Source organism: Diadema setosum, chromosome 6 (genome assembly GCF_964275005.1).
Source record: "Diadema setosum chromosome 6, eeDiaSeto1, whole genome shotgun sequence".
In the NCBI taxonomy this organism is placed as follows: Eukaryota; Metazoa; Echinodermata; class Echinoidea; order Diadematoida; family Diadematidae; genus Diadema; species Diadema setosum.
Window position 1 is genome coordinate 28,812,986 of NC_092690.1, and position 27,525 is coordinate 28,840,510.

The window sequence follows — 27,525 nt, forward strand, 5'->3', positions numbered from 1 at the left end:
TACTTCTTTTTCATTTCATCAGTGAGGTTCTATATCGTGAATTGGCCACAGATAAAATTGTTCGAATAAAGAAATATTATGCCTGCGAAACATATGGCGTATTGTTAAAGTGGAAAGTTTTGCACAAGTAATTTTTCATGCTTGGCCTGGTAAGATGAATTATGAATTTTGCATGTTTTTGATTCTGTGCAATCAAAATATATAGTACTGTTACATATAACAAGCTATAGATTTACATGCTTTAATATATTTTTGTGCCAGTTTCTTGGCTAAAATTTCCACTTTTACAGAATACAGTATTGGGATCATTCCCTAACTATGAGGTTATTTTTCATGCACATCTGACAACATGGATGACTGTGGAACCAGGGTGGAGACGGGGGGAGGGAGGAGGAGGAGGGAAAATGGGCGTGGCTGGAAGGAAGAAGGTGGGGCTAGGAAGGGGAAGGGGTGGAGCTGGGATGGAGAAAGGGGTGTAGCTAGGAGGAGGAGGAGGAATAGGGTGGGGCTAGGACAAGGAATGGGGGCAGGGCAGGGAGGAGGAAGAGAAAGGACCTGGGAAGAGGAATGGGCGGGGCTGGAATTGAAGGAGAGGGTGGAGCCTGGGATGAAGAAGGAAGGGGCGGGGCTAGGCTAGGAGTCGCAGCATTTTTTCTTCTGGTCATCGCTCTCGGCCAGTTTGAGGGCATTCTGCATCTCTTCGTCCTCCTTGACCAGTAGGAGCTTGGACATGGCCGTGAAGGCCTCCACGACGTTACTGCCAGACTTTGCGCTGACCTCGTAAAAGTCACACTTGTACGTCTACAGGCAAGCAAGAAATAAAAAGGCAAAAGTAATAGAACATATAGGTTTAAAAATGACTGATTACAATAATGATAAAAAGAATGAATTGGGATGACACCCTGCATCTGCTAGTCAAATTGACACTTGACATAAGTGACATAGTTTGTAACTAGATATAGTGCTAAATAAGAAATTACTTATTATTATTGTTATTATCATTATCATTATTGTTGTTGTTATTATCATCATTATCATCATCATTATTATTATTATTATTATTTCTGACCTCTCAGAAGTCACACTTGTGCAACTGTAGATGAGTGGCATTGAGAAATTTGATTTTTATAGTGATTCTTATGATGATCATGTATGTAACAGATTACAGCTGTCAGATTATAATCTTTCGATTACAATAATAAAACCGAAGATGACAAGGAGAAATCATACCACTCATACAACCACAGGAAAGGGGGGGATCTGTTGGAGTAGATGTGACGTTGACAATGGTTGTTTTATAAGAATGATACCAGTGATAAGCATCTTTTAGTTTCTAAGGATGACCTACAAGTATGACCTATGACACTCACTTCAGCCAGACTGTGACCCGTCTCCTCTGCGATCACCTTGTCGCTGCAGTCGCACTTGTTGCCTAGCAACATCTTGACAATGTGGTCATCTGTTGTCTCCTGGATTTACAATGAGAAAGGATGACAGAATGTCATGGTGCGACGTCCTAAAGCATGACTCCATCTCAAATACTATCTCTAAGACTGCATCTTGTTTAAAAAGAATGACAATGATAAATTTCAGCACACTAGGGCTTCACTGCATAAAACTATGTTAACTCTACAATTAGTGGTGACTATGAATCAATGGTAATTACAATAGCAACACTATTCCATAGTCAATCAAATCCAAGAAATCACTGATGGTTACCACTGATGGCAGAGTAACCATTGCAACTGCTGATCTACACTTATTAAAAAACATGTCGGAAAAAGGAACCAGCGAAAACTCATACCTCAAGGATCAAAGCAATCTACTTGATTCACTCTAAGGCCACTTGTTCCCCCCCCCCCCCACCCCCATCCCATCCCATCCCATCCCTCCCAGGGGTGGGCATCCCACGACAAGCTCACCTCCACGCTGGTCATCCAGTTGCGGACGTTGAGGAAGGACCGCTCGGAGGTGACGTCGTAGATGACGACGATGCCGTCCGCCTTGCGGAAGTAGTGGCGGGTGATAGAGCGGAAGCGCTCCTGCCCCGCAGTGTCCCATAGCTGCATGGCCACGATGTTGCCGGAGATTGTCAGCGACTTTACCTGGAAATCTACGCCTGGGATAGATCGGACGGAATGAGATTAAAGGCATTATTTACCATTTGCAGATGAAATAAAATTCCAATGTAATGAACGCTCTAATCCATCAAGCTACCATAAAGGAACGATCCAAGCTAGTTGAACTCACCTATGGTGGCACAGAAGGAGTCGCTGAAGGAATCCGTGCAGAATCGGTGGATAATGCTGGTTTTCCCTACCCCAGAGTCGCCCACAAAGACCACTTTGAAGAGGCGCTCCGGTGACCGGTTTGCTGCAACCAGCTGCAACCAAATCCCCCAAATATCAGTTTTCAATTATCAGCAAATCAAATTGGAATAGAGCTAGAAAAGAGCTACAAAATACTGAAAAGATTTGGAAAATGTTTAAAAAAACACCACTTATTTACGACAGTTCATTACAACTGGAGGATAACACTTCTTCACTTCAGTGTGGCAGCTCATGAAACAATGTATCTTGCTCTTTCCTCAAGACGGCATTGCAATAATTTGATTGTGATGGCCATTGCGTACATTTGGCCATGGTAGATTTATGAGATGACTCATTTCAAAACCTGTAGTGAAAGCACAGCTTGCACTTGAACACCAGAGATTACAACATTACAAGTATCCTCTTTAAAGGGATCGTATTGTTTTGGTTGAGAGCTAATTTCAGGTTTCTACCATTTTTTGGTGAGATAATGAGAAACCTCTTACGAAATATAAAAGAGCACGTAATTCTATGAGGAATTCAACGTTTATTTGATGAAAATTGGTTTTGAAATGGCTGAGATATCCAAAAAAGAGCGATTCTCATGAAGTGTGGAACCCACACTTTATTACGATCACTTTGTTTTACTCTGTTTTTGGATGTTTCAGTCATTCCAAACCCGATTTTCATCAATTAAACTTTGAATTCCTCTTAAAATGGTATGTTCTGTACTACATCATAAATGTTTTCTTAGTATCTCGCAAAAAGTTAAAAGCCCAATTCTCATCTCCACCAATACTGTACCATCCCTTTAAGGTGACATGAACATACAATAAAGTTGAGGAAGAATGAGTTGTTTTTCTTCACGCTAAGCAGGTACTTGTAGGTACTTTGAAGTAAAGTTGAACTTTGTCATTCATCACGCCCTTCATCATCTGAGACGGTCAAAGGTTAACAAACTTATTTTGTTGTGGGGGAGGGGAAGGGCTGGGAGAGATTTACATGATAAGACTATTCCATTTTGCATCAATGTATGCACCATGGATGGTGATCTTACTTTCTTAGCCTCGGCCACTGCTTGGTCCACAGGCCCCTGTGTGTGGGCCCCGACTGGGTCTGCCCGCTGGCCCTCCGGTCTCGGCCCACTACTCTCAGAATCCTGCCTCCCTTCCCTGAGATGACAAACAATCATACAAACAAACAATCACAGACAGAATAAACTCAGAGGTGGGGGAAGGTTTACGACTCAGTAGCGTGGGGATACCATTGAGTGGAAGTCTGGCCGAGCTCAGATACATTTAAGAATCAATGTAACAAATTGCGTACAGGTTTATCACTGATCTCTAATGTAAGTATACACACAGCCAAAAAATCTTGACTGGAGATGACTGTTACCAATGAGCATACGCTTTGATGAACATATTAGTTGATGGGTGCTATTCATAGTTTTCAAATGAAACCCGGTGGGCAGCGAATGAAGATTGAATTAATTGGGCAACCCTTGTCTTCTCATGCTACCTTGTCTTTGAGAAAGGGGCAGTCTGTGTAGTCGACTTCACTACCATCAAGGTGAATTATAATTGGATGACCTTGCTGAGAACAATAGAAACATTAGGGTTCTTCCAATGCAGTAAATCATTGCAGAGCTTTGCAGAAACACATGTATGATATGAGTGTGCAGTTGCAAATTCTTTGAAAAAATCCTGCGAGCTCTAAATCCAAGCAACATTTCTGCTTCCATCTGACCACAGCTGAAATGCACAGATAAATTCCCACAATTCTCAAATTCATGGTGCCATTCTTCCATTAAAATTGTGTAGTATCAGAAAGCTACACACAAAATAAGTAACAACAAATAGAAAAGACTTAACCAGCTGAGGACGAGTTCCGAGTAAGCTCCAGCATGCGTCTATGGGAAATGTGTGTTGTAGCAAAATCTGCCCGTCCTCAACGGATTAAAAGATTGGTGGGAGGGATAAAAATTTTCTTTAGTTTGAAACTCACTCTCGTCCCTCATCCCGGCCACCGACAACCTTTCGGTTGAATGCTCTCCTCTTGGCTTCTGCCGAGTTCCGCCCGGCAACGACGTCCTCATCGTAGTCCCCTTCCACCACCTCGTACTCTTCCTCCGCCCCAAGGGTCGACGGATCGACTGGCGACAGCAGACCGCTGCTCTCCAAAAAGGCATCATCCACTTCACAATCCTCCTCCTCCTCCCCGCCCAAATGATGCATCCTGTTGTGCCCCAGCGAGTGATTGGAGTCCAGGGTGCTGCCCAGGGCGGAGTCGTGGGCGTTCCCCCCGTGGGCGCCGTCGCCCCCCTCCTCGCCCCAGGAGTGGGGATGGTTGCCGTCTACCGACTGGCTGATGCCCCCGTCTGGTCTGTGGAATCAACACACATCATTTCCAAACAAACTTTTGACTCATGAAGAGAGCACACCAAATTGAAATAGCGACAATTATTTGTGTTCTTTTTTTTGTGAGCAGGCAAGGGCTGATCTTTTGACAAGAGGAAGAAATAATCTGTGCCTAATTTTTTCCCTCAGTTGGGATGTTATTCTGAAAAACACACACAAATTTTATCAACTTTGTCTTTACCGTAAAGCAGTAGGAACAGCTTCTAATCACTTTAGACATAGAAAGCACAGAATTGAGTCAGAGTGGTTCAAGGTCTGCCTTAAACTCTTGACGTGCTCTGAGTGCTCATTAGCACAGAAATCCCCATAGCATTGTACACACTGTCCAAAGTCCATGGCACATAAAGGATTAATGTGGCTTTTCGGTACTGTAAACCTTTTAAAAACTCTTCACATATGTGTTCAGCAAATGAGCTAAGAAAAATAAAACAGCATATCTTACAGTACAATACATGTTTTTAGATGTATGATAATGGAGATATCTTTACTTAAAAAAAAAAAAAAATCATGAAGATAGTGAATGTACACATCTGATTTGCAGAGATAGCATAAAGTGGCATACGAATGGGCCAATTTCAATATTGAGCAATCCAGTTCATGCCAGTGTTTGTAATTAGTACCAACTATTGAGTTCATGGCAGCATTTCTGTACATGGAAATGCTAATATTCTATATCATAGTTTCCATATAATAATAAAATACAGGCAATGAACACTTAATAGTGGCATAAATAGCAAATGCTAGAGTGATCTTGATGATGCAGATATAAGGAATGTCTTTAGCATGATGTGTTTTGTTAAATGAAACTATAATAATCTATGGTAATATTCACTGGCAATCAGAACTTTAATGCATCATTCACGGGCACATTCACCGTTGAGGATTTGGGGTGTACGACAAATTATAAAACAAATGATACTCAATGGATTTTGAACATGTCGGATTGTGTTAGAGGTATAGCCAACCACGATATTACACACTGTAACTATAAAACTTGTACAGTGCACCCATGTACAAAATACATATTATGGAAATATCTACAAGGAAATGTTACAAAAGCTTGTGGTATGTGAAGCAAGAAGGTTGCTTGATGTACCCCACCCCAGAATCTTCTTTAGGGTGTGGGAGTTACTTGTTAAGACTTGCCAATGTATCTTCTTGTTTTAAACAAGGCACCTTGATCGGACTTGAGAAGTCATTTAGGCACCTTCTTCTCTAGAAGAAGGGGCCAAAGTGAGTTATAACAAATCGCCCTGAACAAGGCAACCAGGCGAGTTTCAAAAACCCACATCCCAGCATTCTTGTCCCAAACAAGGTGCCTCAGTGAGTTCGAACAAGCCACCTTATTGCCTGATGGGCGTGTCATGGCAGGTCTCCCTCTCATCTTCTTGTCTTTTCATCAAGGTACCTCGAAAAGTCTTTAAAGGACAAGTTCACCTTCATTAACATAAGGATTAAGAGAATGCAGCAATATTAGTAGAACACATCAGTGAAAGTTTGAGGAAAATTGGACAATCGATGCAAAAGATATGATTTTTTAAAACTTTTGTGTTGGAACCGCTTGATGAGGAGACTACTAAGGCTCGTGATGTCATATGAGTACAACAGTATAAAGAAAATGAAAAGAAAATTCAACATATTTTCACTATTTTCGCATAATGAAAGAGCACTTGACTTGCCTCTTTCTAAAGGCAATGGGAATAATATTACCCATAACATATGTCAGTAACGATTTAAGGGAATGTGTACTTTTTTCAAAAGATGAAATTTTGTGAAATTCTCTTTATATTTCCCTTATATTGTTCTACGTATGTGACATCATACACTGCAGTAGTCTTCTCATCCAGCGGTGACTGCACAAGAACTTCAAAAATTCATAACTTTTGAACGGATTGTCCGATTTCCTCAAACTTTCAATGATGTGTTCTACTAATATTGCTACATTCTCTCAATCCTTACGTTAATGAAGGTGAACTTGTCCTTTAATGAGGCACCTTCTTGCAGTACATTGTAACCTCCTGTACATGTATATGTGGTATATTGCACATTCCTGGGCTAGGCTTGTGTTCCCACATCACAATACAAATGCTGAATGGGTGTTTTTCATCAAGGTACCTTGGCAAGTTTTCAACAAGGCACCTGCTTGCAGCACATTGTAACCCTCTGTACATGTACAAACATGTAGATGTGGTATATTGCACATTCCCAACCTAGTCCTGTGTACCCACATCACTTTGTATAAATGCTGACCAAGAGGTTTTACAAGGATATTTAATACTAATCATAAGCATAAGCATAAAGCACTAAGCATAAATCAAAATCACAGTTGCACATTGGGCAAGGTTTGAATATTGACATTACTTCAGTATGATATTACAAGAAATAAAAGAAAATGATCCCAATAATAAGATAGAAGGGGCGTGTGTATGTATGTTTTTCATCCCTCCAATTACCGATGTGCAAGGTATGATGAACCTGGTGAGTTTGACTTTGTCTACTGGGGTGGACATTCAGATACAGAAATTGCCCAGGTATATGGCCACTACATCTGAACTTGGGACACTTTAAGCTTAGGTGGCAATAGAACACCACAGCTATAACTTTTGAATATATAGTGAATTAAATAGAATTATTTATGAGTATCATGCAAGGATGCAAGCAATAAACATGTATTCATACATCTGCTGAAGCCATTAATAACATGCCAACATGCAATCATGCAATAGTCAGAAAATATTGACTGGTAAGAAAAATATTATTATGAGACCCCAGTGAGTATACAAGTATGTTAATGATGACTCCAGTATCAAAGTGGTCAAAATTTCTCCTGAAATTAAAGAGCATTGGTATCAGACATGGTATCTGTACTTGTAATCGGGTCACCTTGTCTTTTGTTTGTTTGTATGTTTGTTTGTTTTTTCTGTAGAACATGGATAGGCCAGGGTGATTATCTGTACAGGCAAGCTGAAACACTGCCTAATGCATATCTATGTGGGTGAGTGACTTTTTGGAATCAACTATGCGAATATCGTATACATTTATATCTGTTTGCAGAATAGCCAAAATCTATGCAAAGGCAAACGGGGAATATAACACATTTTGCTAGATATGTGATAACATGCAAAATGAAAAACACAGCTCCACTGTCAATCAATCAGATATCAAGACTCTTGCAAAGATGAAATATATAATTTATAATATTTCAAAAGATACCAATAGTATTATATACAAGTGTGTAATGGTAGCTTATATGGTATGGTCAACTACAGTATATGTGTATTATGATATGGTATATACTCGTAAGAACTAGTGTGAACTGATACACACAATTGTAAATGCATCAATGATGACAGAAACTCCACCTCAAATTTTTGTTTTATGTCATTTCAATTTTATGTCCAAGAGATGGTTTGTGCTATTTTTATCGTGATATTTTGACACAAGCTCGCTGACCATATCGACGTGTGAAAAGTCTCCCTCATCCAGAACAGTTAAAATAATCAATGATAAATAACTCAAGAGATTTATCTTGGTTTGAGATGACAGAAAAACGATCTCATCATCATCTAACCTGAAATCAAGCAAATTTGTTAGAAAAGTAGCAAGTACGCTAAGTTCAGATGTGTTGATGTAGAAGAGTATATCTGGACTAAAATAACTGACAGATTTTCAATGCGTCAACCCAATCAGTCTGTTTTTACTCCATGGCTCAGAAAAGAAACTGCTTGTTGAAATGCACAAAGTTTTATTTTATCTTCTCTTTCTTTTTGTTTGTAGATGCATATGCACAAGTATTTCATAGACCTGGGGGGCGTTTCATAAAGGAACTTGTCGGATAAAATGTCTGACAAGTTCAGAGAAATCAGCCAATCAGACTAAAGAATTTCTCAAAACTTGTTGGATTTAATTGACTTGTCAGATATTTTATCCGACAAGTTCCTTCATGAAATGCCCCCCTGTTCTCTGCTTTATTTATGTTCTTCCTCACTCCACATTTTCTCTGCATAGACGGAATGAAAAGTGTTGTTGTAGATTAAGTTTTTGAGGTCATGAGTTGGAGTTTCTGTTGCCGTGGTTACAATATTCACCTGCGGGGTTTGATTGGTCGATGCGGGGATGAGAGGGGTGAGAATGGTCGCCGGGCGGGTCCCTAGAAGATGGAGAGATGAAAGTTAGGATACAGAGAGATGTCCCACTACACACCAGAGATGAGATACTACAAGGAAAAAAAAAAAGGGGGAGGGGGGAGACACACTCAGAAGACACTACTTCTTTCTTCCATACCATTGATGTGTCAGCATAGAAGGATTATATGTTGAAAACATGCATCAGCAACTAATCTAGCCCATATCATGGGAGGTTCAATGAAGCGAAGGGTGTCAAAAATATGATACCTTCTTATCTTTCAAACTAAGAAGAACGGGAATGATTAAAACCTAGAGATTCTCGCCTGTGATTTACTGGTTGCTAGGTAACAACACAGTCACCCTAATTGACGAATGGAAATTTCTTCAACTCTCTATGTCATGAATATTCATGAGTAGTCAGTCAACAGACACTTTCATCAGGATTGAGTTGATGTGTTAGATATCAAATGACTTTAAACCACTTAAGTAGGTATCATAAGTCTAGTCTCGACCATTTTGATGCATGCTACGAGTCACAGTCATAAGCATCCCACAGTTAAGTTGAAAATCTGGAGGGGAAAGTTTGGACGCACCTAGAGTCTCAAAATTGGAAGATCAGTAAATAGTGTGTGAGATATTGCTTTTGCAAAACCTGTTGAGGGCCGGGCTTTTTTGGCTATGCTAAAACCAGGGGGAGGCGGATTGAGACTTGAACAAAGAAAGTCAAGAAGCCTCGCGACGAGGCCTTCTCGCGTTACAGAATTATAGCGCGAAACGTCGGGGGGGGGGGGGGCGGATTCTGATTTATCTTTGCAAATACTGCTAATCACCATGATCGCTCTATGGGACACATCAGTGGTATGTAACATCAGCACTCCAGGATAAAGAAAACTGCAGAGGAGGAGGGGTAAGGTATGGAGGGGTTACTGAAAGAGAAGAATTGGAACCACATCATTATCACTGGCATTATTTTTGTTAATTATTTTTGTTAATTATTTTGTTGCAGTGATCTGTCAAAAAAAAAAGAAGAAAAGAGACCTCAATACATGTCACAGAGAGCAAAAATGCACAAATTATATCTGACAATGTTAGCATTCTTTTTCACTCATCTAAATGCATGGTTATTGAATCACCCTTTCTTTTAACAAGTGGGATAGAACAATAGCTTTGTGGCATTTTCATGTACCAGCACATAATCCTTTTTGAATTGTTCAAAGCACACATAAGCCATACAAATGTTTTACTGCTTTCATCTCAACTCAAAACAGAAAATATTTCTCATGTAAATGTTCTGGGCCTGTGAACAGGCATTTCTTCCTTATCTACTGTCAGAGTGTTGTCATTTCTTAGTAATGTTTTGTGATCAGCCAAACATCATGATGAGACATTACAAGCCACATGTTTTCTCTTCCCTGTTGTCAATAGTTCCTCACACCAAGCTCAGTTTATTTGTCTGTCACACATTACGGAACCAAAGCCACCTGTTAATACACACTAAGGGTTAAAGATAGGGAATCCCATTTGCATGCCTTAAATGAAGAGTTGTATAAATACAGTGGTATGTTGAAGAGAGTATCATTTTAGAACTCCCATAAAGTATTGAAAGTGGAAGGTAACATTTAGTACATTTTTATTGACCGTTAGATTTTGAATTGAATTTTTTTCGGGGCTCACCGTAAATTCCAGTACATTACTAGGCTACCTTTGCAGACCCATGTACTGCATGTGTGTCCATCATGTATATTTTGTGAAGAAAGTTCATCAAAACTTCCAAACATTTCTATATACATTCTTGCCACACACTCTATATGTTATTACATCAGCTCTTATACTTTTAGATTTGTGTTTATAGATAAAAAAAAATACAGAAGACTGCAACAAAAAGGCTTAAGTGTGGCTGACACACAGAACTACTGAGTAGTTGAGTTTTGTGCATTATTCAAATTGTAGATAACTGTTGACTTCCAAATTTCTCAGCAGTGGCCTAAACAAGTCCCCTGAGGTTCATATTTAATGTTTTGCTGCATTTTGGGAGGTCTGTAAAAGGTATCCCCTACCTTTAATATCACTGAATATTAGAGCAAACAAGCAAAGCACAACACAAGGTACTGGTGATTATAAAATAAGGCTCTTCTTCTTCACTACCCACCCCCCCCCCCTTCTGTGGTGATCGCTTCCGTGGACATTTAAAGGTGGAGGCCGCTGTCAGTTACGATTGTGCCTCTTGGGCGAGGCAGTTTATCCTCAATACTGGCGAGTCCTTTTGAGGGAATTCAAAGCCTTTGATCACATGGGACCTCACTCATGGGCATAATAGTACCAGCACTCCCCTTTGTGGCTACGTACATTATGATAAATTTGAAACAGAAGCACAAACACACATCTATGGTTAGACAAATGCCCCGACACCAAGCAGATACATGTAGGTTCAGAACAGCACACATGGAGTCACTATGGGTCAGAACCTCAAACTTGCAAGGTATTGTGGGATATATAGCTACAAATGGACTCACAGCAAACAAAGCAAAAAAAAAAAAAAAAAAAACCCACACACACACACAAACACACACAAAGACATATAAACAAATATATACACAAACAAAACAGATGTATAAACAAACAGACATAGAAACAAACAAAACAGACAAATCTACAAACAGGCACATACATTTTATCAGGGACACTTTTATGGGCATCTATGTCAAAAACAGAGAATACTACTCTAGTTCGAGAAGAAGGGATTAGCAAGAGAAAGCTTCTTAATGGAAATGTCCGTCTTTTGGGGCAATAATCTCAATTTTGAAATCTACAGGGTGAATCTTGGCAAAGAAAATTTTCATTTTTCATAAAACCAACAGGACCAGTTTGATCCATCTTTCTTTGTTTATTTCTTTTTTGATTATTATCACTTTGTTTTTCAGCCTGCTAAGTTATAGATGGAACCTGGAAAAAATTTACAAATTTCACAAGAGAGGTTATCGCGAGTACCTTTAATATTTTGACTGGCTAAGGCTAGGGCCCCATTTCATAAAAGATGTTAGGATGGCAACTTCCAATAGCAGCAGCCAATCAGGAAGCTGGATTCTAGTCATTGTCATGACAATTGCCATTCCAGCAAGAGTTGCTATTATATCAACTTTTTATGAAAAGGGGCCTAGATGTGATGCTTATGCACATGAAACCTTTTCTTCCCCTATATGAGCTAATCTTAAAGGAAGAATCTGCATCTAATTCTTTAATAATTTTTTACTATCTATACTCTACATAAACAGATATGATGACCCTTCCACATATACCTGTTTGTTACAACTGCATGTTGACTATCAAACTTGCTATTACTAGTAACTCACTAGTGATTCTAATGCTACTTTGTACAAAAAAAAAACAAAAACAAAAACAGGACAGCCTGCACTAACTATATGTACCTGTATGAAATTTCAAACTACACTTTTAAACTACATGTAACATGAATGCCAATTCTAATCACGTGGTACACAAATGACAAATTCTTGCACTTAGTCAAAAATTGGGTCACCCTGCGCAACGACCTCTTACCCGATGACCCCTTCCTCGAAGTAGTTGGACATGATGGAGCCTTGCTTGACGAGGGCACCCTGCTGTTTGCTCGCCTCCCCACTGGGGTCAGACATCTTGGACGAAAATGATGATTGAGAAGTGAGAAGCAGTGAGGAAACGGTTTGAAAATTGAATAATTTGCTGCATTTTTTCTTATTATTATCATTTCTTTTCTTTTTTTTTTTACACAGAAGAAATATCACAGGATTCCCTAGCAATCTCACATTTGAGTGTATCAAAACCATATGATACGATGTTAAAGGCGCGCGCACACACTAAAAGCAGGCAAATTAATGGAAGAGCCGATGTATACTGTACAAGCTGTTATTTTCGCCACGGTTTAATTTTCTTGAATTTCGCCAATTACAGTTGGACCGCGAATTTAACATGCAAAAATTGCACCATGCGCTAAGGTAATAGTGCGCTTATGAAGCCCTTTGTGTCAGTTTGCGAAAACAACATCTCGCGAAAATGTCCGGGACCTCCTCATTCATGAAAATGTCTGTACGCGAAAATTACAGCGTATACAGTACGCCATATATTTTGTGGTGGTTTTATGGGGTTTGTATCACCATGGTCTTCCCAATGGACTGAGGAGCATTGCTACACTTGTATACTTGAGCTGGCTTGCTAAAATTCACAACTATGTACAAGTTCATTGTAGGTCAAGTTTAGATGGATTACTGGATGCTGACAAAAAAAGCTTAGTAAGTTCAATTAAAGGACAATTTCACCTTCATAAACATGTGGATTGAGAGATTGTAGTAATATTAGGAGAACACATTAGTGAAAGTTTGAGTACAATCAGACAATCCATTCAAAAGTTATGAATTTTTGAAGTTTCAGTTCCACGACTGCTGGATGTGAAGACTACTACAGCTTATGATGTCATATGTGCAGAACAATATGGAATATATAAAGAAAATTAATATACAGTACAATTAGTGTATGTATTTTCACTTTTCTCGCATAATAAAACTAGAAATGTCGCTACGGCGACTGGTGTATGCCTCCACCATAATACATGGTTCTCCTAATAGGTCTATAGTACAATGTCTTGACAATGTGTGATGACAGTTTCACACAATTGGCAAAATATTAAAATGACAGGTTTGCCACAAATGTGCTGAATGTTCACTTTCCTAGAACTAGGTTCAATTGGATGAATGATTAAAACATCAAGAGTGCAGGTATTTGGGGGAACTGATGATTTTCACTTGACTTTTGACCCTTTTACAAGTTTATGCATTGAGTAATTTTCAAGGTATTGAGAAAAAGTATAATTTCAGTATCAAATGGTAAAATAGTATTATCGAAACCTGGCCTTTGACCTTTGACCCCACAGTTCCAAAGAGAATCACTGTTAGGTAGAACATGCATAAATATGTAAGTTTCATGACAATACCTTGAGTTATTTTTGAGATATGGAGGAAAAAGTGCAATTTAGCACTTTCACTTGACCTTTGACCTTTTGACCTTTGACCTTTTGGCAAGAAACTTCCCACAGAATATATATTGGGTTATACATGCATACATCAAGTTTTAAAAAAATCCTTCAGGCACTGCATAAATATAAGGAAAGTAGTTATATTTTGAGGAGTTGACCTTGACCTTTGACCCCTGACCTTTGACCCATGACCCCCAACTTCCCTAGATAATCACTGCCCATCGGTACAAGCATATATACTAAGTTCCATGAAGATACCTTGAACCATTTGCGAGATATGGAGAAAAACATGAAATTTCAATTTTTTTTTCACAAAATAACCTGTGACCTTTGACCTTTGACCCTGTGACCCTAAAATCCACACAAAGTTTCATCCCCCAAGGATATACCCTCATACCAAGTTTGATGCAAATCCACCACACGGTTCTTGAGATATCGACAAAAACAAAACGGGACGGACGGACGTACGGACGTACGGAAGTACGGACGTACGGAAGTACGGACGTACGGACGGACGGATGACCCGAAAACATAATGCCTCCGGCCACTTCGTTGGCGGAGGCATAAAAAGCACATGACTTGCCTCTTTCAGAAGGCAGGGGGAGTATATTACCCTTAACATATGTCAGTTTCAAGTTGAGGAAATATGTACTTTCTTTTTAAAAAAATGAAATTTTGTGAAATTCTCTTTAAATATTTCCTTTATATCATTCGACGCATGTGACATCATCAACTGCAGTAGTCTTCTCATCCAGCAGTGACTGCACAGACATTTTAGAAATTCAAAACTTTTGAATAGATTGTCTGATTTTCCTCAAACTTTCGCTGATGTGTCCTACTTTCATTGCTGCTTTATCTCAATCAACATGTACATAAAGGTGAACTTGTCCTTTAAGTGCCTGGGCATATTAAGGGTGAAATGGATGTCACCACTCACCGCTCTCTGTAACCTCATATCATGGTCATCCTGAAGCTGTTGATTCATGCTCCTGGTCAAAGGGAAGGGGGTGGTGAGGGAAAAGAGGGAGAAAAAAAAATTGGAGAATTATCCGCATTTCATTGGTCACAGATTGTACGAGTGCCGTAATCGCTCATTCAATTTTTTGTGGAAATGATCCAAAGTGACCATGACACCATGATCAAGTTTTTCAAAGAAAGCACATAGAGTTATGTATTATGGGAGACTGATTTAGCCACGTCTGTTTGCCATAATATGATAAGATAATGGCTCATCACCATTATCTAATTCTGTGTCACTTTCGATGTCTCAGCTTGTCTGTTTTTGTATGGACTTTTCATTAACCGGTATGTCTTTTTCTCTCTTTTAATTTGCAATAAATGAAGCAAAATGAAATAAATAAGGAGTGGAATGAACAACTCAACATTCCATCATTATCGTTTATTGGTACTTCTTGATCTTCATTCATGTATATTCACTTATTACAGAATATTCTTCCAGAGTCATATTAATATTTACTGCACGACTTCTCTTCTCTTCTTGAAATAAGTTACAAATACAGTGACGAAATAAAATCTGACTTACTTGAGATGATCAAGCTGGTCAAAAAGACTTTCTCTCTCCTTCATAATTCCTTGTGCCACTCTCACATTATTCCTGGGGGAAAAAAAATACAGAAAGTGAATGTTAATGTCATGACACTCCAAGTCGTCCATTGACCATAATACAAATCCTTGCCATTCTTTTTTTCATCAAACAGAAAGAGAAAAACTTGTATCCTTCACATTGATATATTGTGTAAAAAAAGCCCAGCAAATTATAACTTTGCAACTGATTGACAAATTGCCCTACATCAACGTAAATAAGCACTGAATTGATCAGTGTTTTAGTAGTAGCCATGATAAAAATCATGGGCGTACATACTCGAGCAGGATTCGAACCTACGACCTCCTGATCACCGGACAGGCGTCATCTCCACTAGACCATCGAGATTTCGCCCGATAGCAAGTGCTGGTTCTAATCCTTATAGCATGCAGCAGGTACTGCATATTTATTCAAATTCATGAAATTATTCAAACTTCATGAATTTGAAAATTATAACTTTTGGGGGAAAGGGTTGTAGTAGCTAAATTACTGACCATAAATTTGATTTTTTTTTAAATCACATTTTTTGGCACACACCACAGGGACAGTTGTGAGTTGATTACATCACCACCTTAGTTAATTTTGTCTAGGTGGCTGTGACCAACATCATTACTGAATTAAAACAGACGTAACTTTAAAGTTTCATAACTTTGCTACTTATATCCAATCATGATGATACTATAGCCTTTCTGTTTGTCTGATTTAACTACAACTACTAACACTTCATGTACTTTGAGTGCCAGTTGACACAGGAAACCTCATACCAACGCACACCCTGTCCAAAGTCCCTGGCACAAAAAGGGTCAAAGTTCACTTTGACATACTGTTGAATGGAATTTCAAGCATCTCAAACCCATGCCCCATGGCCCCCCCCCCCCCCAAAAAAAAAAAAAAAAAAAAGGAGAGAAAAAAAAAAGAAAACATATGTACCATATCAACATATTATTCATTCACAGCAGGGATGTTAACCATGTATACAGCATTCTGGGGACTGAAAAACGTGTGTATTTTTGGTATAAAAAAAGAAGAAGTATTTTTACCTTTCCTTCAAAAGACACATGCATTAACACAATTTGGGATGACAGTATTTTCAATGTAAACCTGCAATATATTTTTGGGGAAAAAAAAAAAATAACGCAGAAATTTAACAGTTGGCATCTCCATTACTGTATAACAAGAAAACAAACATATAGGCACAATAAAATAGTTCTTGTGTAGCAGCAAATCTACACGCCAATCTAACCAGGAAACCAAGTCTACACTACAGACATCTGGCATGCATGTGTGATGTCAATAACCAACAGATGACACATCCCCAAAGAATGCGGCAATTGATTTCCTCATTGTCTGTTGCCGTGGCGACATTTAAGAGGCTGGCCAGAGTAAACTTTGCCTTCTGTCAAATGTTGGCACTGCCACACATTTTGCAACAGGTGTTTTCTTCTGCAAAACCATTCATTTAATTCAAAATTGCATTGCTTATGTGCAGTTTGAATGCGAGGGATAAAGTTACACTTTTCACTTTTACTGGTACTGTAAAAGTGGAAATTTTCGCGGTGTTGAAATTTTCACGCATTTCGCGCAACCAGAAACTAGCACGAAAATAAACTAAGAACCCTATCCCTATCAGGGCAATTAACCCCCATGGACACAATTACATTGTACCCCTGGGCTAAATACTGATTAGTGATATAACTAGAGTAAAGTTTAGGGTTATGGTTAGGTTTAGGGTTAGAGTTTGGGTTACAGTTAGGGTCATGGGAAGGGTCGGGGTTATTATCCAGTGGGGAATTGCCCTAGAACCACCCCACCATCGCAAACTATTACTGTTGGTCACTCACTGCCCTCTCTCTTTCCCTTAAACTAAGGACCCCACCATCTCAAACTGTTACTGTTGGTTACTAACTCCCTCCTGCCACTCACTGTGCCCTCTCCCTCTTTTCTTTGCGAATCCTTTCCTGGATCTCTTTGAGGTAGTTCTTGGAATCCTTCAGGTTCCTCTCCGTTTGGTCCAGTTTTTCTGCCAATTCATCATTCCTCTGTGCAAGTAAAAAAAAAACAAAAACAAAAACAAAACAAAAACAAAACAAAATATTAGAAAAGCACTCGGGGAGCACAGACCTCCTCCAAGCAGCTCACTTCCACCTATACATGCATGCTGAAAATCGTCCAATTTCCAAATATAGAAGCCTTTTGTTTACGTCATCAGCTTCGAAGCAGAGCACGTACTTAAAGCACATACTGTGAAACAAGGAATGTTCGCGTGCATTTTAATTTCACGAATTTCGCGAGAGCCAAGATTCGCAAAATTAAAATGCATGCGAAAGTTCTTACCTACACTATATACATTGAATGCCAGTGGCAATTCGCGAAAATTTCATGCCACGAAAAAGGCCATCGGCTCCAATTCGCAAAAAAATTCATGCAGTGAATATATTTCTTTTACAGTACGTAGCTTGAACTCCTAAGTTCAGTCAACCTATCTGCAAAAAATAATAAATCCTTAAAAAATCCATAAAAATCCCCAGACCACTACATAAACTTGATCATCTGTTCCATGCATCATTATCAAGAATTTTCCTTCCAAGTTTCATCCAAATCCATCCACATCTTTTTAAACTATTTTGCACAGACAAACAAACAAATCAACATCGATGAAAACATAACCTCCTTCCCTGGCACACAAACACACATATAGCAATGAGTAGTAGTGTTTGTCAATGATTCACAAATATGAACGAAAACGTGAAAATATTTTGAGTTTTCTTAGTTGTAACCATTTTCAATACATGACATCACAAAGTGTGGTCTTCTCATCCAGTGTGATGGCTGTATCAAAACCTTAAAAAATGTAAAAAACTTTTGAACCGATTGTCCAATTTTCCTCAAACTTCACTGACATATTCTGCTAATGCTAAAGTTGATCTATATTCACGTTTACATGTCATAATGCATAACAAAAGACACATGCATGAATACAGGATAAAATGTGACAGAAAACAGCATGAATGCTATTACAAGTCTGTTACATATTATGTGTACTTGCATTTACTCGATACATGTGATACATTTGGGTTTCATCCTCCAGTACAAGCCATCTCTAAACCAACCAAATTCATTACACGTGGCTGTATTTCTAATATTCAATTACATTTAATTCAATTCTATTCTATTCTATTCTATTCTATTCTATTCTATCATATTCTATTCTATCATATTCTATTCTATTCTATTCAATTCTATTCAATTAATTTCATTTCAATTCAATTCAATTCAATTCAATTCAATTCATTTCAATTCATTTCAATTCAATTCATATTGAAAGGAAGATGGTCATCTTTCTTTACTCACCTCTTGAAGTGATTCATTTTCTTCCTTAACCTCAGACTCCATCAAACTCAGCTCGTACACCTTCCTCTCCAGCTGCAAGAAGAAGAAAACAGCACTGCTGAGTTGATCATTAACATTAAAATGACATCGTGAAAACTCTATTTTTGTTTTGAATCTCTAGTCTGAGCAAGCCTGAAAAATAACCGGAGTGTGACCCTGGGTACCCTAGCATGTGGACTTATTTGCAGTGTGGCAAAGTCTAGTGTGTTTCTTTGTTTGTTTTCTGTCCATCTTTACATTTTGTACTTAAACCAGTTATTTTGTGCATACACGTAAATAAGGGACCTTACTTTACAAGGTCTTTTTGGCTTTATTCAAGCTCCCTTGTTTTATTTTCACATTTATATGTATGTTAAATGTAAATGACTGATTATTTTTGTACTGTATTATAAAATTCAATACTGTTGCATTGTTTTATCAGCAAATGAGATGAATAAACATATCTAATTTAATTGAATTGTATCTAGGATTTTCAAACTAATTCACCACTTGCTTGTTTGTCTACAGCTGCATTAACACACAGGAAGTATCCGTTTGTGCATCTCCCAATGTGAAAGTCATTCACACATGGGAATAGCAACAAAAACAAATTCACCCTGCTGCTTATGGTATTTACAAAATTGAGAGTCTTTGCATGCTGTTCACACATGTCATGCAAGGCAAAGTATCCTGGCATTTTTTGAAGAAAATTCAAGCTGGACTGATTTTTGCATTGCAATGCAAATATCAATTTTCATAAACCACTAATTTTCGGTGTGTGTGAACAGGCTTTAAGTTTCCGTGCAGGTGGGATGGGCTTCAAATCTAACTCATTTGGCTGAAGTTCAGGTACAGACAAGTTGTCAGGGAAACACAGACTACTGTAACAGTGGAAATTTTCACGGTGTTGAAACTTTCGCGCATTTCGCGCAACCAGAAACTAGTGCGAAAATTAAAGCACACGAATATTTTTGCTTGCCATATATTCCTGTGCTTGATGTCTTGATTCCGCGGAATTAAAACATGCGAAACTCTTCTTACCCGGCCAAGCGCGAAAAATTAATCGCGCAAATATATCCACTTTTACAGTATTGATCTAATGCCTTCCAGTTTGAGTCCAGGACAGGGGGCAACATCTCCACACCACGGATAAGCACAAACTAAACCAGAGCATGTCCAGTGGGCCTTCTTACCTCGGACTGTTTCTTGAGTAGTGAATGCAGCTGGTCATCTTTGGTGCGAAGGTCAGTTTCCAGCTGCTCCTTGACCCTTCTCTCCCTCTCTCTTTCCTGGAAAGAATTTGACAAATTAACAAAGGAAACAATGATAAAGGATAAATGACCACTACATGCTTTAAAAAAATCAAAATTTGTGAGTTTTTGTGAATGTATCATACTTGTAGTCTTTTACTATCAGCCTTAACAAACCCTAACCAGTTGCGGACTGGCTAATTTTGCTATCACACGAAATTCCCATAGACACCTGTCTGAGTATATTGGGGAGTGTCACTAGTCTTCAATGGGTTAATGTTAAAACACAAAACTTTTGCAACAACAGACTCTGTGAGCTATGAACTACAAATAGCAGTCCTTTGATATACACCCTACTGGGAAATAGAGATGGGAACGGCATCTAAGAAATGAGTTGTGTCAAGTGTAACATAGATGCTGACGAACAGGTTCCATGATATTTGCTCCTGTGACAGCTGCTCCCATGAAATATCTACGCGCTATTTAAAGCCAAACATAGTTTCCAACTACAAACATAACCCTAACCCTCATCATAATCCTCATATCAAACTAAACCTAAAACCCTATCACAACCCTTACCCTAACCCTAACCCCATTAAGTCGCTGGAGAAAATAAGACTGGAGCAATTGTCGCAGGAGCAAATGTCATGTCATCGGAGGAGATAAAAGTGTCCAGCATGGAAACACGCCATCTCCCATCGAGTTGCCATGGCAACCCTGGTCCTCACCTCCGCCAGGATTCTCTCCCGCTCCATCCTAATTTGTCTCTCCATCTCCTCGTACAGGTTCTTGATGTCCTCCTGGTGACTGGAGTCACGGCTACAGACGCACAGACAGACAGAAAGACAGAGTTAGACATACAGTCAGATACACAGAGACCGACTTTTAAGACAAATGGATGGACAGATGGACAGAGGAAGACATACAGACGGATAGACATAGCCAGAAATAAAAATATAGATAGATGAACAGATAGATAATGAGATAGACACACAAACAGATAGACAGACAGATAGAGAGAGACATACAGACAGACACACAGACAGATGGACAGACAGATTGATATATTGACAAAAGGACAAACCAGACAGAGAGACAAATAGATGGACAGAGAGACAGATAGATATAGACAGATATATGCAAAGAGACAGATTTCTAATGTATACATTTCACAGAAAGAAGGTAGATAACAGTTGTTAGATGCTTGTACATACATTATATGTATTCAGTGAGTGGAGTTAGCCAATGGACTACTACTACAGTGGACTCCCGTAATAACAATGTCCTCGGGACTGGCAGTTTTCTTTCGTTATATCGAAATTTCATTATAACCAAACAGATAAACAATAAAAAACATAAAGAGGATAATGTTGTAGCCTCAATTTTTATTTCATTGTAACCGGAATTTTGTTATAATCGAGTTCGTTGTAACGGGAGTGCACTGTACTACTACTACTACATTATGTATTATCATCACCATCATCATCATTATCATTATTATCACACAGAGTAACTAGCTAATAACTCTTGTCCTTCATAAATCACAGTCTGTGCTCATATAATGAATATGTTCCCTGAAATACTTGCACAAATGTATAAATCCTGCAAATGTATAAATCACCACAGCACACACAGTCTAAAATATGAAATACATGTGACAGATTTTAGGGGGGGGGGGGAAATAGCAGCCAGCTTGATCCCTATCAAAAAATCAACCTATTAATGCTTGCGACTGCATCCTGAACGACTGACCAAGTCTGCCCCCCCACGGAAGAAAGCAGTAACTGCATAACTGCTGAGCTGAGATAAATGCGATTTTGTGTTTTTTGCAGATTCCTTAAAAACACAGAAACATTCAAAAATAATTTTGTGGTATGATTATGCACCATACCTAGTTGTCTAACAATACCTAGGAAAAAATGATGTTTCCGTTATTTTCTAAATGTTATTTAGGAAAATGCAGTTACTGCGGTGGCTCACCCTTGATTCTGGGTAGTTTCCCCACGGAAAAAAGCAGTAACTGCAGACGGCCAGGAGTCTGCTGTTTTCCCCATGGAAAAAAGCAGTAACTGCACATGTCACATGACCATAGGAGGAGAATTGTTACCACCACCAGGTTATAAAGTTCTTCTACTTTCTGGTTAGTCTAGATCTATAAGATCTAGGACCTATCGCTAGACCTAGACTAGGTCTTGTAGATTGAATGGCATTCTGTGTAAAAATAAGGTAGACACCTATGTACCCTAATTGAACTTTGGAGTGCCCGGCCTGGCCCCTGACACATGACCCTGGACTAGACAATAAAGTCAAGTCTCTTCGTCTTAGATCCTAGTCGAACTCTGACGTTACACTTAAGCTAGACTACAGATCTATGCCCAATGTTAGTGCTAGACCTAGATCTATTACGTTAGATTAGGCCTACTGACATTTTGTCTAACACTAAACAGTTAACAATAGATTAGAATCTAGATCTACTCTGTAACTTTAGATCTGGTAGACCTATTTTAAACTTTAGGGCCTACATCTAACATTAGACTAACGTTAGTGCATTAATACTATAGTGCTCATCTCCCTTCAATATATTTTCAGCTCACCTAGATTTTCTGGTTCTGGCCAAAGCCATGGCTACCATGACTTTTCCTCTGCAATTCATGATAGATTTACAGGCATGCCTGGACCGCAGAAACTGTGTGACAGCATGGTTAGCACTGGCATGATCACTCAGACTGTACCAGACCTGCAATACTGTGCATGCAAGTGATGACTGTGATGTGATGCAATGTTTAGCTAGTTACTGTATGCTGCAGAATTTATGCGCATGCAGCTGCTGCTGCACGCGTATTCTGCACTCTGAGCGCGCTGAGTCTGCCAGGTTTGCTAGTCTCCAGAAAGAAGCCTTTTCTACAACTTATCATATGATTCCCTGCGGGCAGAGTCAAGTTACTGGTGAAACAATCTTTTTATATCTACTCTCCTAAATTATGGGAGAAACTGCTGTTTACATTGTTTAAAAAAAAATTAGTAGAAAAAATAAATGGTATTAGGGAAAAAATATACAGGAAGGACTATACAGAGTCTGAATGATAAAGACTAAATTGTTAGTTACTGCTTTCTTCCGTGGGCTTTGTTAGTTACTGCTTTTTTCCGTGGGGAAACTTGCAAAGTTGAATCAACTGGATGCAGTTACTGCTTTTTGCAAAAGTGAAAAATTGTATTTTTCGTCACTTTCATTTTTCTTTTTGCAAAACTGACCTATTAACATTGGAGAGCATTGGGTAAACTATTCATTTTTGCAAAAAAGTAAACATTCATAAAAATGTCAGTTACTGCTTTTTTCCGTGGGGGGGCAGAAGTGACAGACTGACCACTACAACTCACTTCTTCATGGCGGCCTCCAGTTCGCCAGTGTTCAGCTGGGCAGTGCGGATGTCCGTGCACACATGTTGGATGAAGTCTTCCAGCTGGCCGACCATCCCTGGCTCATCCTGGTGGAGCTTCTTCCAAAGTTCCTTGACTGCATCGTGCCTATAGAGGGAAGCAGACAAGGAATAATAATAATAATGATAATGATAATGATAATGATAATGATGATGATGATGATGATTATAATAATAATGATAATGATGATGATGATTATAATAATAATGATAATGATGATGATAATGATAATGATGAGGATGATAATAATAATAATAATAATGATAATGATGATGATGATGATGATAATAATAATAATAATAATAATAACAATAATAATAATAATAATAATAATAATAATAATAATAATAATAATAATAACAATAATAATAATGATAATAGCAAGGTCTTATTTACCCAGGGTAGCCTCTTCAGTGTTGCCACTGCTCTACCAGAGGGCCCAGCCATTATTATTACACTAGTGTTGCCAGGTACCCGTTTACACACCTGGGTTGAGAGGGACATGGTGAGTAAAAACATCTTGTCAAAGGACATGAGAACTGGGTAGGAATCGAACTTGGGTCCTCTGAATAGGAGATGAGAGTCTAGTCCACTATGCTACAGTGCCCCATTCAGGAATTTGGAAGCTGCAAGCACTTTCCTGCTTTCTGACTGAAATAAGAGAGTCACAAGTCTCACGCTCAACTGAGCAGCACACTGTGGCTTTGTGGCTCTTCACCCGAGGCAAACAATTTTAAAAATCTTGAGATTTGGAGATTGCTACAGGCCCCGTGGACAACACCCTCCTAAGTTGGGTATTTGGGCCCCACCCTTGGGACCCCCATGGGGGCACCACCATCACTACTTGTATCAACTGTAATCCCATCCCAACATTGACGATTCCAACCAAGTTTGGTTAAGAGTCCAGCCATCTGTCTTCAAGGAGAAGATGAAAATGTACAAGATAATAAATAAAGACTGGCTAATTTTGCACCTTTGGGCCAACTTCTGGGGCCGATCTTTGATGTTAAGGGTGAAGTACGTAGCTGGATTGCAAACAATCCCTGTTAATCATACAACATTTGATGAACACTAAGGTCCGAATTCATGAAGGCGGCACAAATTTAAACCATGGTTTATGCAAATTTCTTCTGCGTGAATACTATCGACAGACTGCGTACGCCAACAGACGTCCAGTAGCAAATGTGCATTAATACACTCATGTCAAAGGTATGCCTATATCACGCTTATTTTAGACCATGGTCTCAACTAGTGCCATGGTCTAGGTTTAAACCATCTTTGTGACTTTGGGCCTAAGTGCACTGTAGTCCATCTCTGAGCCTCCATCCATCTCTTGACTTACTCAGCGATGGCCCCAGTGGCTCCGATGCTGTTCATGGCCAGTTCGTACTCCCTCTCAAGGTAGTCTTGGTCGTGGTCGTCGCCGAACTCGTCAGCGTCTTCGGGTTCGTCGTGACCGATGGGGCCATGGTTGAGGCCAAGGAATCCACCTGAGTGGGATGAAACCAAAAATAGATATACAGTGCACTCCCGTTATAACGAAATGCTCGGGACCGGCAGTTTTCTTTCGTTATAACGAAATTTCGTTATAACCGAACAAAATTAATGAAAGATATAACGAAAACAAGGAACCACGTATATAATATATCATAGTATGTTTGCTGAATACTCATCATACACTGGAAAGCTATGTGAAATGTGATGGGATAACTGTATTACAATAATAAACGCAAGTTCCCCTCAGAAACTGTGCGTGACACAAGGAGCAAACACACAGTGGTGTGAAGTGTTCACCCATGCAGAGACGCTATAAATGCTTGTTCCGCTACGTATTTTCGAAAGCAATTCGCATTTCGTTATAACGGAGCACATTTCTTTTGTTTTTCTTTGTTGGTGGCGCTCGGAAAAGACTTCGTTATAACGGAAATTTCGCTATAACCGTGTTCGTTATAAGCGAATTTTCTACCATAGACTTTAATGGTGATAATTTTGGGACCAGAAGATTTACTTCGTTATAACGAAATTTCGTTATAACCGTGTTCGTTGTAACGGGAGTGCACTGTATATGTTTCCAAGTTTTGTAAGAATATAGATTAATATTCAACAAATTCTCTCATTTGTTGATAAAGAGGATATGCTGTAAATCAGTTGTATAATGAAACACTTGATATAAGTGGCGGTTTTTTCTTGTATTTTTGACCAATGTCCCAATAAAAGAAATTCCTGGTGCATCATTGCTTGTTTTCTGTTTTAGCACAACACATTATAATTTATTACCATGCCCTCAGTCTCACATACTGAATGCATGGTCTTGTTTGAGCAGCAATAGACATACATACATTGTACAGTTGAACCTCTATTATCCGGCCTCCCTTTATCCGGATCTCTCTATTATCCGGACGCAATCTCGCCGTGATTTTTTTTTTTTTAATAATTACGGGAAGAAAGGGGGATTCCCATCTCCTTGAGAACTCCTACCCAAACACACATGAATTACATATTACTTACAATATGATTAACATACATTGCATCAAATTTCCTTCCAAATTGCTTACCTTCAGACATTTCAACATCCCCAAACATCCCCAAATGTAACAATGAAAAGGTTGCAGTATACACATTACTACATGTGGTACTACAATGGGCTACATCAGTACATGTATATGTATATGTACATGTATAAAGCATTGAGTCTCCCGTATCCGGCCAAATCCCTTATCCGGATGAGCCCCGGTCCCGACTTGTCCGGATACGAGAGGTTCAACTGTATGTGTTAATCCAATACCAGATGGCATTGTCAAACAATATCTAGGTGGGGAAGGGGTGTTGAAGGCGGGTCTGTATATGAAGGTTCTAGTCTTCAGTACGGGAAATTTATGGGGGGAAAAAATCAGATAAAAACTGTAAATTTTCAGACAGTGTTTTTTTTTTTTGTTTTTTTTTTTTCTTTATAATTTAAACAATCTTCAAGGATCAAGTTGAGAAACCAGCTGTTGGCTATTAGACAGATACATACATGTCAAATTTCATTTTTTCCATGCCAAACAATGTCCTTGATACTAATTTCTTATGACAGTGCAACAATATATGCAAGCAATGGGAGGAAAGAAAATGTTGTTTTCTTTCACTTGTTATATGCCATTTATTTTGTGCTGTTTTTATTTTTGCGGATTTTGTGAGACGGGTGCTAATCAGGAATTTAAAAACACGCAAAAATATTATATGTGCATGCATACATTTGCCAGTTCATTACTGTACTCCAAGATCACAAATTTAACCACTCACAAAATTGTAGAGAAGTCTTGATTTGTAAAAAGTTGCTAAATATACAATGTATGACTTATACAGAATGATTTCAATTTCCTCTCTCATGCTGATATAAGTTAAGGAATAAAACAACATTTGCCACCAATGCGACCAAGCAAGCTGCTACACTTGTAGTCAGACTGACCAACTGACTGACTCACCGAAGCCTTCGGTGAACTCCTCGAGGGTCAAGTATCCGTTCTTGTCGTCGTCCAGCGAGTCGAAGACCTCCTCCAGCTGGTCCGGCTGCAGGGGCAGTTCGCTGACCAGCCGTTGCATGTCTCGCTTGCTGACGAAGCCCTTCTGTTCGACGTCGCAGACCAGGAAGAGCTCCCGGGCCTTCTGCGCCACGATGGACTTGATGTCGTCCGGCGAGGTGAACGGGGCTTCCGCGCCCTCGTAGGTGTGATCCATCTCGATGGAAGCGTTTCTTTTTCCCCTCTCTATCTCTTCTTCTTCTCAACAAAAATGAGAGCAAAACTTTTGCACTGTATCAAAGTTTGTCTTACTGAGCACAATGGTACACACTAAAGCACTGCTAAAGTCTCGCATTGTAGCATGCAATACAGTGCTCACACTATAATTCAATATCAATTCCTCCCCTTCCGTCGATCCGCTGCATGTAATTTTCGATTGATACTCGCGGGAGTACAACAGCTGTGCGAGCTCAGCTACAAAACGCC

The 27,525-nt window shown here is 39.1% G+C and overlaps 1 protein-coding gene across 1 annotated transcript; it reads right to left on the reverse strand.

Moving 5' to 3' along the window:
* Positions 1 to 608: 608 nt before the first annotated feature.
* Positions 609 to 27,256, reverse strand: LOC140229692 (EF-hand calcium-binding domain-containing protein 4B-like). Its single transcript, XM_072309935.1, has 16 exons — positions 27,004 to 27,256; positions 24,879 to 25,026; positions 23,477 to 23,623; positions 20,827 to 20,917; positions 20,042 to 20,137; positions 18,831 to 18,902; positions 17,403 to 17,518; positions 15,420 to 15,491; positions 14,814 to 14,865; positions 12,409 to 12,503; positions 4,314 to 4,691; positions 3,367 to 3,481; positions 2,251 to 2,383; positions 1,923 to 2,119; positions 1,371 to 1,469; positions 609 to 801 (listed from the first exon to the last, which is right to left on the reverse strand). The coding sequence occupies exons 1-16, from the start codon at positions 27,254 to 27,256 to the stop codon at positions 634 to 636; spliced, it is 2,232 nt and encodes a 743-aa protein (XP_072166036.1). The 3' UTR covers positions 609 to 633.
* Between the last annotated feature and the right edge of the window lie 269 nt (positions 27,257 to 27,525).

Bases quoted from the DNA above. Each gene is read 5' to 3' on its own strand.
- LOC140229692 (XM_072309935.1), bottom strand. From the start codon at position 27,256: ATGGATCACACCTACGAGGGCGCGGAAGCCCCGTTCACCTCGCCGGAC. The intron at 2,384-3,366 runs GTAAGATCACCA...ATTTGGTTGCAG, and splicing joins CAGTGGCCGAGGCTAAGAAA to CTGGTTGCAGCAAACCGGTC. The intron at 1,470-1,922 runs GTGAGCTTGTCG...TTGTAAATCCAG, and splicing joins ACTGGATGACCAGCGTGGAG to GAGACAACAGATGACCACAT.